Source organism: Polypterus senegalus, chromosome 1 (assembly GCF_016835505.1).
Source record: "Polypterus senegalus isolate Bchr_013 chromosome 1, ASM1683550v1, whole genome shotgun sequence".
NCBI classification, from domain to species: Eukaryota; Metazoa; Chordata; class Cladistia; order Polypteriformes; family Polypteridae; genus Polypterus; species Polypterus senegalus.
In genome coordinates, this window is record NC_053154.1 from 209,390,391 (window position 1) to 209,403,754 (window position 13,364).

The 13,364-nt window shown below is 38.9% G+C and overlaps 2 protein-coding genes across 4 annotated transcripts in view; one reads left to right on the forward strand and one right to left on the reverse strand.

Annotated features, from left to right (window-relative positions):
• The window catches only part of LOC120541394 (SH2 domain-containing protein 4B), a 155,311-nt gene extending 153,267 nt beyond the window's left edge, over positions 1-2,044 (reverse strand). Inside the window, exon 1 of the mRNA XM_039773015.1 lies at positions 1,948-2,044. Within this exon, the coding sequence (XP_039628949.1) occupies positions 1,948-1,954 (7 nt within the window). The 5' untranslated portion in view covers positions 1,955-2,044. The remainder of the gene's footprint in view (positions 1-1,947) is intronic.
• si:dkey-191g9.7 overlaps positions 1-13,364 on the forward strand; it is a 68,099-nt gene that overhangs the window by 2,077 nt on the left and 52,658 nt on the right. The window lies entirely within an intron of this gene.

Sequence of the window (13,364 nt, forward strand, 5' to 3'; positions counted from 1 at the left end):
GACAGGAAAACCCTAAATTATCTCCTTGTAACACACAAAAAATGCTTGCTATACTTCAATAAAAACTTAGTAAACCCACTTTTGAAATTTTTGACGCTTCTCCACTTCATTTTCCACTAATAGAATACAATTATGGAATCAAAATCGACTGAAAATGGCAAATAAATAGGAAACCGATACAAGAGAGTATTAGCATTTAAAACTAAAGAAACATAAAAATATTTATAAATTTATTCTAAATGTAAGCCTCGCTCTCCTGAGCTTTTCTGAACGCACAGTAAGGGATAAAACTACGACAAGCTAATTAAAATTTGAGACCAAAGAGAGAGTTAAAATAAATCACTGATTCTGAAATTGGTTGGAACAAAAACCTGTAGCCAAAAGGGGTCTGCAGATATAGGGTCAGAAATCATCCATTCACTAATGCTTTGTGGAAAGTCTGGCTCTTTCACTGATTAACTTACTCAGTAAAACTCCATGCCTGGCTCTTCCACTTAACACTACGTTTTGCAATGCTGTTCACTTAGTAATGCTCCATTTTTGTCTTACCTTGGTGACATTTTGATGTTTTCTCATAGTAACCTTCTAGAAACTTGTTAGATCTTTCATTCAACAACATGAATGGACAGCCTGAGCCCCTTGCTTGGTAAAACGCTATGAACTCATTGGCTGCTTACGCAGTTCTGCACTGGACAATCTGGGTAGCCCACTTGATATTCTGTGACTGCCTGTTTCAATGCATTACATGGCTGTCTATATTGGTAGTTTGAAGGAGTCAGTTTGCCTCCATCAGTTAATAACACAGCATTGAGTGTCTGGCAGCCCACCTTAGGCTGTATATGCTATCTGGTTCTTTGCACTCCCTAAGATGTCATCTTGCTCCAATTAACATCACTGTTTCAACCCTGTGGCCAAGTAAGTGACTAACACCATGTTCAAATCAGTATATGTTGTCTATCAAACTGTCTCATGTTGCTCCACTCATTGATCATTGTTCCAATCGGTAAAAACTGTAGGAGATCCATTTGACATTGTCCAATTGTCTTGTTGTCTCACAGAATCAGTGGGGATTTCCTCAGTTTGGCTTGGAAAATCCACCCAAATAGCTGCTTGTTTTGTTTTTGCCTCTGAATGAATGTCTTGATTTATCAGATGGCTACTGTGGGACTGCCAAGTAAAGTATTCAGAGTATGTTTTCACTTCCCTAATAAATAGAGGGAGAGGTTTATAATCAAGCAGTTATTTTAAAAACAGGATCATTTCATTTCTTCTTCATCTGAGTGCACTAGTAGCTTACTAAGGGTTTACCCACTAGTTTGTATGTACAACTAGTGCACGTAGCACTTTAAAATAAAGATATGTAGCCAATCCAGCATCACCAGTACCATTGTGCATCTCTTAAAACACTGCTTTATTAAATATTCACATAAACATAAAAGAGATAGTGTGTAAATCCAGAAAAACAAATTATTTTTGTTACAAAAGCACATCCAATCTTAAATGTAGAGTAGTTAAAAGCAAAGAATTTCAGTTAAACCAAAGAAAAATTATTTGATTATTAAAAGAGCTTGAACAGAGACTGCAACTAGCATGTCTGAGTCCTACTCAGAATACTAATACTCTCAGGTTCAGTTCAGTGTGCACATTTATTAAAGAAATATTGACAATAAGTGATTTATTCTTCTATGTTGGCATGTGCTACATTGTTGGACTCATCTACACAATAACGTGACTTTCTCTCATATGGTATTTGTTACAAAAGACTCAGTATTAAGTAAAGCCACTGCTCCTCAAACAAAATGAATTGTTAGGGAAAATCTTGCACGCAGAATTGCAATTTTGTGTGTTACATTCGACAGCGACAGGCGTAAAAATCAAAATGCAGTGTTCTGAGAGATACTTTGATAGATATTCAGTGATTCTTCAGTTTGTTTCCCGTGAACTTACCAGCCATGAAGAAAAACAGCAATGCAGAGATGTCCGGCCACGGTCACTTGAGGGAGAGCTGTACACTAGACTCTCTTTCAATGAATATACCACAGGAGTCCAGTTACATTCCTCTTTTTGTTAGTGGATAAAAGTGAGCTAAACTTCCTTTTCTTTACATAGTATAACAGGACCTCCCAGCCAGCGAAGGGAGACTAAACCAACCAGTCTAAAATAAGTGAGCGTGAGAACTCCCCCACTGAGTGTAAACAACAGACCCAAGGGCTGCCTGATTGTCCTTCTACACGGCCAGTAGAATCCACCCCTCCAAATGTGCAGAGCAACCTACCACTTAACCTCTTTCTTATCTGCAAGCCACGTCAGCCAGTCGCCTGCTGTTTATTCTCAGGTATTCTTTGTGTAGAACCCAAATGTTTAATGCTGCGCAGCTCCACATTTTATACTTTTGGTTGTCATTGATACTGGTGTTGTGTTTGGTTCTAGTGGTACCAAACTTGTTGTCCGCTGCATCCCACAAAGTTAACATAAGCTTGCTCTGTTAGAGTATCTAGTTGATATAGGGCTCAACTTGTAATAAGTGAAGTTAACACCAGACACAGGCTCTATAACAAGTATGGAAGGCTTTCAGATTTTATTGTTGTACAAAATTGAACCACAGTGTGATTTAATTTGTCATTTTTGAAATTAATCAACAGGAAAAGACTGTTTAATAGCAAAGTGAAAACATATGTCTGCAAAGTGTTCAAAATTAATTACAAACGTAAAGCACTGAATAATTGATAACATTAGTATTAGTCCCCTTTATGTGATTATTTAGTAGATGCACCTCTGGCAGCCATTGAAGGCTTAAGTTAGTCTGCACAGGTCTCTATCAGCTTTGCACATCCAGAAATTGCAATTATTCTTTGCAAAACTGCTGACGGTCTGTCCAGTTGCATGAGGATTGTGAGTAAATAGCTTTTTTTTCGAATCCAGCCAGAAAATCTCGATTGGATTGAAATCTGGACTCTAACTCAGCCACTCCAGAACATTAGCAGTGCTATTTTTAAGACATTCCTGTGTGGCTTGAGGATGTATTCTTGCAAGATGAAGGTTTCTTGCAGACTGCATCGGGTTTTCCTCCTTGCAGCGTTCATTTTAGCCTCACAAGTCTTCCTGGTCCTGCTGTAGAAAGGCATCCCCCGCAGCTTGATGCTGCCACCAACACGCTTCATGGTGGGAATAGTGTGTTTCTGATAATGTCCAGTATTCGGCTTACACCAAAACATGGTGTGTTGTCTTATGGTCATAAGGTTCAATTTTGGATTCATCAGACCACAAAACCTTCTTCCAGATGAATTCAAAGTCTAACAAGTGCTTTCTGGAAACTGTAGCTGAGACATCATGTTCATTTTTTTAACATTGGTTTTCTCTTTATCTCTCAGTCAGTTTGTCGTTGCACAATCTCTCCAATATGACCAACTGTAGCTTGTAAATCCTTGATGATTTTCATAGGTCTCTTAGTGAGCTCCCTCTCTAGTCTTCTTGCATGATCACACAGTATTTGTGAACTGCCTGCTGTTATCGGGTTTACAGCTGTGACATACTCCTAATGATTAATTTAACTGGACTTCAAGGGATATTCATTGACTTGGATGTTGTTTTGGCTCCATCTCACCACTAAATAAAGTGATAGAGTTTCTGTGGCTTGAAATTACCAAGAGGGACTTTTCCTTCCACTTGAAGAATCAATTGAGTGTCTTTAGGCTGAAATCATCAACAGGAACTTGATGACTAATAGTGGGAATTACCATGCTGAATTAAACTGCATTGTTTAAAGTACAAGCTCTTTTAAGGAGCTCTGTTCATCAAGTCACCCAGGGGCCTGCAGGAGTCTTAGTCCAGCATTGGTTACTGCATTGGGTGACCCCAACCCTAGGCATGCCATTGACGGCACTCAAAGCTTCAGGTGGGGACCCTGCTCTTCTATGGCATTAATCAATCTGAAAACAGAGAGTACCGAGGCCTATGTATATCACCTTCAGGGACTGGTCTTGGCCATATATATTTTCTAAAGTTTAAAGACATCAGTTCAAAGAAGACTCGTATGAAAGTGCATAAACTTATTGTAGTTTGGGTTTATACATGAGCTGAATCCAAATGCTTAGCTGAAAGTTGACAGAAAATGATCCTGGCAGAAATGGGGGCAAGGCAGGATCCAGCATCAAATGGCATACCAGCCCACTTCAAGGCACCCTTGTCTGTCAGAGTCACTGGTTAGTCAGACAAGATCTATGGCAGTGGTCCTAATGGCAACTGACAATGAGCAGAATAGACAATCATACTGAGTGCTGAAAGACTGCAGCTACTTCGTCGACAAACCCACTAACCAGAATACATGATATCATGATGTTTAAGGCTGAAAATCTTAAGAATAAAGATAAAAAACAAATTATCTGTATCTAACATAGTGAATACTTTGTACATTCCAATAAATTTTAGCAGACCCAGTTTTTGAAATTCAGGTGTCAATCCTCTCAACATTTTGTGTTATTTGATTTTTGCTCTGCTCATTTTTAAAATGCCATTATTAGGATAAAGTTATGGAAGGAAACTACACAGAAAAGGCAACTTAATAGTAAAATAACAAAAAGGAATAAAAGGAAAGGGATAAAGGCCAGCTAATTAAACAATGAGAGCAATTAGTGATATGATAACTTGCTGATTGTACAACTGGTTGGAACAAAAATCTTTTGCCACAGGGGACCTCCCCCAACTGGGACTGAAAACCAGTGCTGTAGAAGAATCCCACCCAAAAACTAAGTCAGTCATGAATTTGTGAAGTATGAAAAAATTCAAGATTCAAAGTCAAAGAGCTGCCTACTCTGTGTGCTGAGCATTATTGAGGGATTTCAGACAGTTGAAGTTTTGAAATTCTTTTGTACATAGCAAATGTTAAAAAATAATTTGAAAAAAAAAACTGTTCTGACAGTTTTGGATATGTTTGACTTAAAAAAAGTGTAAAAATAATTTCATTAAGAGAACCATTCTTAAGCAAACTGCGTATCACATATGCTCATTGTCCCTTCTTATGTCAATATATAGGCTGCTAAATAGATTCGCCCCTGTATGCTAGAATGTTTACTATTCTTTCTAGACAATTTCTAATCAAATTATCATTTTACATGAGTACTAATAAAGTGCAATGATAAACTGGAAATAGGGAAGGTTTAGATTTGAGAAATGAAGAATTTACTCTTGGATAGATTTGGGGAATGTGAGGAGTCATAATATAAAACAAATACTGCTATTTATGCACAGTAGTTCCAATAATAATGGGGTTACAACATAAATATTCTATTATTATTATTATTATTATCATCCCATATTTTCTGGGATAGTCCCATTTCTAACACCTATATTGGGCCTAGGCCAAGACACAGTGCAGTGTTATGTGGTGTGTATACATGTTTGTGTTTATGTTAAGGAATTTCTTCAGTATGTGACATGTATTTAAAAATGGCTGCTTTCTGTAGTTTTATGTATGTGTTGTGGTTTATTTGTAATGTCTGTAGGCTTTTGTGCAGTGCGTGTGAGATGACACCAGTGGCAGATTCATCAGTGGGCACATTGATCACATTGTTCCTTTCTCTACAAGTCATGTACTCATTGCGTCAGTTCTGCACACTTTTGCATTTTATTTGTGTGTTGTATGTCTTTGGTACTGCAATGACAATAATATGATGCGTAATTTCATTTTGTTTCTCTACCAGTGTTAGGTTTGGTCTGTTATGGTGGATAGTTTTGTCTGTCAGTATAGTTCTATCACAGTGTAGTTTATTTGTTCCATTTTATAGTACTGTGGTGTGGGTGTACTTCTGATATGGTTTGTATGTGTGTAATTGTTTAAGTTGTCTGATTATGTCCTTTGTGATGTCTGTAGTATGTAGGTTAAATGGTGTGTAATTTGTGCTTACACAAACTATTGCTTTGTGTAGTTTTGATGTATGCTGTTTAGTGTAGAAGAACTTTCTTAAATTTTAATCTGTTAGTTGCTCTATGAGACCCCTTCCTTTGTCTTCGAGTGGAAGAGTGACTTGTTCTATGGCTGCTTTGGTGCAGCGTTGCTTGTGCTTTGAGAGTAGTGTTCGTATTTTACTTCAGGGCTGTTATAGGTCTGGTTGTGACCAATGTAAAACTCTGAAAGAACACATGATTATTGATATGGCCCAAGTATTAATGGCTTTAATGAGTGTAGGCATGTTTTGAGTTTTTGTATACTGTTTTGAGTAAGTGTATATTTAATTTATTCGTGTTGTATAGGTTTGTCCTGTTGGAACCTAAGGTATTTTATATACATCACCATTTGCCATGGCCTTGATCCTGTTGAAGGGAGGCGTGACCACTGGGAGGCTGGGGTGGGCACTCAGACAAGCCGTGCCCACCCTGCGAAATGCTCTGTCTGTCCAATGAAAACTATGCAGAAGAATAACATTTGATTTTCAAAACTGAGTTGCTTTCCAATTAGACAGACACCGTGCTGCTCACAGTTCACGTCGCCGCACATTTCGCAGCACGTTTTGAACTTGTTAACCGCATTCTTTAATTAAAACTCCGCATACGTTCCTTTCTTCCTTTATTTTCTGGTTGGTAACACCAAAGGCTATGCATATGTGGCTTATTAAAAAGCAGACATCTTTAACCTCTGTCCCTCCGCAAGCTGCTGGCTCCACAGTTGAGCCCAGCACCGCTGCTACCAACACGGAGCACAGCGCACCCACGTCAGGAACTGACACTCCAAAAGATGTAGATAAGCCTGCACAATCCTCCAGCTCTGCGCCCGTGTCGGGTACTCCAAACCTCTGCCTTCAACAAAATATACAGTCCGGTCTGCCTGACTTAAATATGGATAGCCCATCCCAGACCATTTTAATTAATTATCCCAAGCGCGCATTCCGAAAGACACTCAGATGTTTTAGTGCAAGCTGGCATCAGTCTCGACCATGGCTTGAATATTCTGTGGTCCGTGATGCCAGATTTTGCTTTGCCTGCCGCAAATTTAGTGTTTCCAATTCGGACCGCGAGGACATATTCAGCAAACACGGCTGCACTAATCGGAAAAAAAAATCTAGAAAAAGACGGTGGCGGCTTCCACAAACACGCGTCTAGTATCCCGCACGTCAGAGCCATGTCTGCATGGCAAGAGTATCGGCGCCGGGCAGAGACGAGTGAAAGCATAATTCAACTGCTGGGTCCAGCCAAAGATAGAAAATAATAGATATTATGTGAAAAACATTGGGGAGTCCTTCAGTTCCTTGCAGTCAATGAACTGCTCTGCGTGGTCACAATCACGTAGTTGGGGAGGAGGGACTTTTCCTTAAGTTCTTTGATTACACAATCAAAAAAGATGCCAAACTTGCAGAAATTGTAAAATACATCCCAGACAACGCAAAATACACATCCAATGTAATTCAAAATGAAATAATTGAGACTCTTGCCAAAATGGTGATAGAAGATATCAAGACCAAATATGAAAAAGCTGACTCTCCTGGACTTTGCATTAAAGTGATGGTACCAGGGATTGCTGTAACATTGAGAATTTGTCTGTAGTGATTAGATTTGTCCAGAACTCCATCCCTGAAGAACACCTGATTGGCTTAATTCAACTGAATCAGCATGATGCTGAATATATTTGTAACCAAATTCTGTCACATTTCTCTGAGCTAGGTTACAGCCCAGACAATTTAGTGTGTCAGTGTTTTGATGGTGCTTCTGTCATGTCTGGGGCAAGGCGTGGTGTCCAGGCTTTGTTACAAAACAAAGTTGGTAAGTACATTCCATATGTACACTGCTACAACCACCAGCTCCATTTAGCAGTGATGCATGCAATGGAATCAGAACCTCTGGTAAGAAGTTCTTTGACTGGTCAAATTCATTGAACACATTTTATCACAGACATTATGTTTCACACACATACAATACTCCCACACTGAAAAGACCTCTAGAAATATGATGGACCAGTCATTATGATGTCACAAAGTCCATTGTCAACAATGAGGAAGCTATAAGGGGGCTCCTCTCAGAGGTAGCAGAGGCTGACACTGCCCCTTTTGACATTTGCATAGAGGCATGTGGTCTTTTGACCCAATTTAAAAAGCAGAATTTCTTTAATACAGGAAAATTCCTCCTTCATGTGCTTGGTGTGCTGAAACCAGCCAATGCAATTCTATAGGCACATGCAGTGGATTTGTGCACTGTTGGGGAGGTGGTGACAGCTTCACTGGCCACACTGAAGGAGATGAGATGCATCTCATTCTGGGAGGAGCATTTCTCTCAGTGTGAAAGTAGGCCTACCAATTCGCTTAAAAGGAAATGGAAAGTTAATTCACAGCTTGATGATAGTATTGTCGTGTCTACGCTTGGGCATGGTGACTCTGATGAACAAATTGCTCCTAATCAGACTTTTAATAGGGCTATGTTCAGCATTCTTGATAGAGCTATTATGGAAATGGAGACAAGATTCTCTCAGAGAAATGCTGAATTATTGAGGGCCACATCGTTTCTCCTGCCAAAATCAGAATTATTTCTTGATCATTCTTTCCTAAAACCACTTCAGGAGCTTGCAGGCACAGAGCAAAACAGCATGAGCTTGCAAAATGAAATTGCTGTGGCAAAAGCAATGTTGATCAATAAACTGCCAGCTGATGCTAATCTCTCTGAAGCATGCAAAAGCATTCAGCAGTACAAAGAGGCCTTCCCTATGTTGCATTCGCTATATGTCACAGCACTCATCATTGGTGTGTCTTCAACTGCATGCGAAAGCTCTTTCTTTACTTTGAACCACATTCTCACTTCACTCCAACGAACAATGCTGCATTCAAGGAAGAGAAATTTAGTCATTCTGGCACATGAGAAAAACATCACAGAAAATCTAGACATGAATGAATTTATTTCAGAATTTGCCAAGGGTAAGTGCAGACTGGTCCTGTAGATAATATCCAGGTTAAACACTGGAAACTGATATCCTATAGCCTCCCTAATGTCTACAATGAGCCACGTTTCTGTTCTTTCACTCATATGTTGTATACATTTGATTTTATTGATATTTACCTTGTAGATGTAGTTCTATATTTGTTCACAAAAAATAATAATACAAGTTCCATTGCCTCTGTTAATTTTATTGAACAATAGGTTATGATTTATGCAATAGTTTTTGCTTTTATATGTTATATGAAACTATGTTGTTATTATTATTTGACCTCCCCCTACAAAAATGGGGATGGATGGGTGGATATTTTTTGCCCAAGACAAGCCAATTGCTCAACCACACATGATATTCTGGTCACACCTTTGCTGTTGAGGTTATATCCACCTTCTCTAAGCATCTCATTTTCTACATTGTTTCATGTTTGTACAGCCCATGTGTAAGTCCTATGAATGTGTTTCGATTATTTCTAGTAATTACTGCAATTGTTTGTTCCTGCATATATCTTTATGTCGTCCATATAAAATAGTTACAATAGAATGTACTGTTGATGTTAGTTTTTGACTTTGTATCCATATTGCTCAGCGATTATAAAGAATTTCATTTTCATTTTGGTTCGTTTTGAACAGGAATGGTATTTTTATGTTCTTGCTCCGGCATTCCACCCCACCTTCTCTAGTTGGTGACCAATTAGAATGAAATAAACAAACCGATAATAACATTCTTTGCATTTTGATGATAAGCTGCATTGCTTATGGGAAATACCCATGTTATTTAATCAAAGAGAGAGGGAGACTGGCAGCATGCTCTGATAGCACATTGACATAACCACCACACGACGAACCACCTGGATTGGGACCCGAATTCAGCATGTGACACCTCAGCATCACACTGGAACAGCATGAGGTTTTTTACGGTGGCTGGAGTGCCAATCCTGCCACCAACCCCAAGTTTCCCCTATAAGTTGCAGAGCTGGATGCAGGTTAACTTCATACCCAGGACAGAACAATTGCAAGTTAAGGGCGTTGCTCAGGGGCCCAGTGGAGTAGAATCACTTCTGGCGTTTATGGGTTTCGAACTGGCAACCTACAGATGGCCAGTGCAGATCCCTAGCTACCACTCTGCCCATTAAATTAAAGACATGCATTAAGTCGGACACATATTTGTTTATTAAGCAAATTTAAATACAGTAGTCTGAGTCATTTTAAACAAAAAATATTGTTGTAATATGAACAAATAAAAATAAACAATCAAAAGACCTTAAACAAAAGGACTGTGAATCTGTAACTGTAAATGGCTAATGTATCTGTATCTTCGAACAAAGATAAATCTTTGCAAATGTCAAAAGAGAGGCTGTAGAAGAATGAAATTGCCTATATATTTTAGCAAAACTGTAACGGTGACTGTAACTGGCTACATATCTTAACTTGCTAAATATGCTTTGGTGTGACTCCAACTTTAACATCCCAGTAGAAACATAAAACTGAGGAAGAACATCATAAACGTGTCACACTACTTGGTTACATCACATGAACAAAGTTTTAATGGCCTAATATCATTGCTGTTTAACAGCATAGGCTAACTGCATCATCTATTAAACAAAAAATAATAAATGTCTTCATTATACGAATAAGGCTATAAGGTAACACAGAACTATGTGTGTGTTTTAGCCTAACAAACCATACATTAACTTCTACAGTTGTGACTGAACAAACAATGTTTGATCAGTGTGGATTTCTGTGGTGGCTTACACATCACCTGCTTATTTAGATGAATAAACAGGATATCCTCCAAAATCTTCTGTTTTTAAATTAGTCTGCAAAGGTGACAAGATATATTGAGATATATTTAGGCACAAAAAGGTTCACACACCACTGACCTGAGTAACAGGAAGAGGAAGCCCGCTTATTACCAGTTTGTACAACTCTGAATATGGCACTGTAGATTACCACCATGATTGTAAGCTATTTTATCAATGCATCCACCCTACAATGCAACGTGTTGATTGCACAGTCACAGCTAATGTTTTGGTATGGATTCTCCTGCTGCCCACCTTTGAAAATCCATTAGATGATGTTATTTCCTGTGATGTACAGTAATTCTGGAGAGATATCCACAGGGGATTCACAAACCAGTGTGTTTCTTTGTGCTGGTCCTAAGCCTGGATAAATGGGGTGTAAAATTTTGCCAAATCAATATGCAGACAGATGATCCACTGTGGCAACCCCTAACGGGAGCAGCCGAAAGAGAAAGAAGAAGAAGAAGATTTAAGTTTACAGGGAAAATATTAAGGCTACAGAAACTACTTTCATGAAGACTAACAGGAATGAAAAATAATATTATTAACTGGTTAACATGTTTGAAAATAATGATTTCACCATGGAACATTGCCATTGTTTTGTTACCAGGTTCAATCAAATACAGTAAAAAATTATATTTGTTTTCAATTTTTGTTTTTCGTTCCATGTAACGTTTGTCATCAAATGAGGGAGCTCACTGATCACAGAGAAAATGTTGGGGCACCAGCCGGCTTACCCTTTTTAATATTTACAATGTCTAAAAAATAAACGGGCACTCAATGGTACTTCAAATAAAGGCAAACAAAAAGCAGTGTGAACTAAAGAGTAAACAAGAGGATTCAGCATTCTCTTAGATATGTCAGTATTCGGGTGGGATCACCACTCTTTGGTCTGCTCTGTCCGGAATGAGATGAGGGCTTTTTAGCAGAAGGGGTGGAGTCGTTTTCATTCCATGAGTAGTTCCTTTTTTTACATATACAGTTATCCCTCCTCGATCGTGGGGGTTGCGTTCCAGAACCCCCCGCGTTAGGTGAAAATCCGTGAAGTAGAAACCATATGTTTGTATGGTTATTTTTATATATTTTAAGCTCTTAGAAACTCTCCCACACTGTTTATAAATATTCTCTGCACAGTTATACAGTAAACCCTCATTTAGAGCGGTTGATCCGCTACAGACAGATAAATGAATTTCCAAGAAGTAGAATTCTTTATTTATAAATCTAATATTTTCACAGTTAGAACATTGAAAACCTGTTTACAACCTTCTAAATACATTTTTTAACATCATTAGAGCCCTCTAGACATGAAATAACACCCTTTAGTCAAAAGTTTAAACTGTGCTCCATGACAAGACAGAGATGACAGTTTTTTCTCACAATTAAAAGAATGCAAACATATCTTCCTCTTCAAAGTGTGCCGTCAGTTGCAGAGAATGTCAGAGAGAGAGAGTAAAGTAAACAATCAAAAATCAATAGGGCTGTTGCGCTTTTAAGTATGCAAGCACCGCGATAAAGCAGCGCAATGAAGGGATCAACGTGAAGGTAGCCTTTCAGCATTTTTTTACAGGTGCATCCGTATCTTCTAAGCAAACAGCCACTGTGCAAACAGCCCCTCTGCTCACAACCCCTCCGTCAGCAGCAGATAATGGGGCCAATCATACGCCTCCCTGATGGTATTGCATGATGGATAAGTATCTGATTGTAATTCTCAGAGAGAGTGAGAGAGACAGAGAAAAGCTAACAATGAAAAATCAATACGGGCTGTTAGAGCTTTTAAGTGTGCGAAGCACCGTGCAGGAAGCATTTCGTATATCATTGCGGAGTTTTATTTAATATGTTATACGTGCTCTGATTGGGTAGCTTCTCAACCATCCGCCAATAGCATCCCTTGTATGAAATCAACTGGGCAAACAAACTGAGGAAGCATGTAACATAAATTGAAAGACCCATTGTCCGCAGAAATCCGCGAACCAGCAAAAAATCTGTGATATATATTTAGATATGCTTACATTTAAAATCTGAGATGGAGTGAAGCCGCGAAAGTCGAAGTGCGATATAGCGAGGGATCACTGTATATTTATTTTGTTAATCCCTGAGTGGAAATTGTCATTTCTCATGACCTTGGGGGGGTTGAGCAGGGGTGTCAGAGAGCAAGGTTGATCGTTGTACAGTGCCTTGCTCAAAGGGCCAACTGAGTAGGATTCCTTCTAGCTTTGATTTGAAATGAAAGCCTTCCAGATACAGCACAGACCCATAGCCACTCCACCTTTTTAATACTGTGGGAGAAAAAAGGAGATTATATTATCTGTGATGGTGCCACCTTGTGCCCCAGAGTAGTAGTGCTTACCTCCGGTGACCCCAGAAGGTGAACCTCAGACATGCATGCGTGACACTCTTTAATTCCTATAAATTGTGTGTAGTTTAATTTGTTTGATAATGGGTTGTGAGTGCAACAGAACCAGAGAGGTCTACAGCTAAATGAGTCTTGCCTTGTTTTGTTTGTGTGGAGTCTGTGTGTATTGATGTGTTGTGGAAACAGACATTTTGGTGTTGTTCTCTAGTCCAATAGGGAGTGTATGAGTATGGGGGGTATCTTGTATAGGTGTAATATTCATACTAGTCATATAGCTAGCTATTCCTTGCAACCCATGTGTT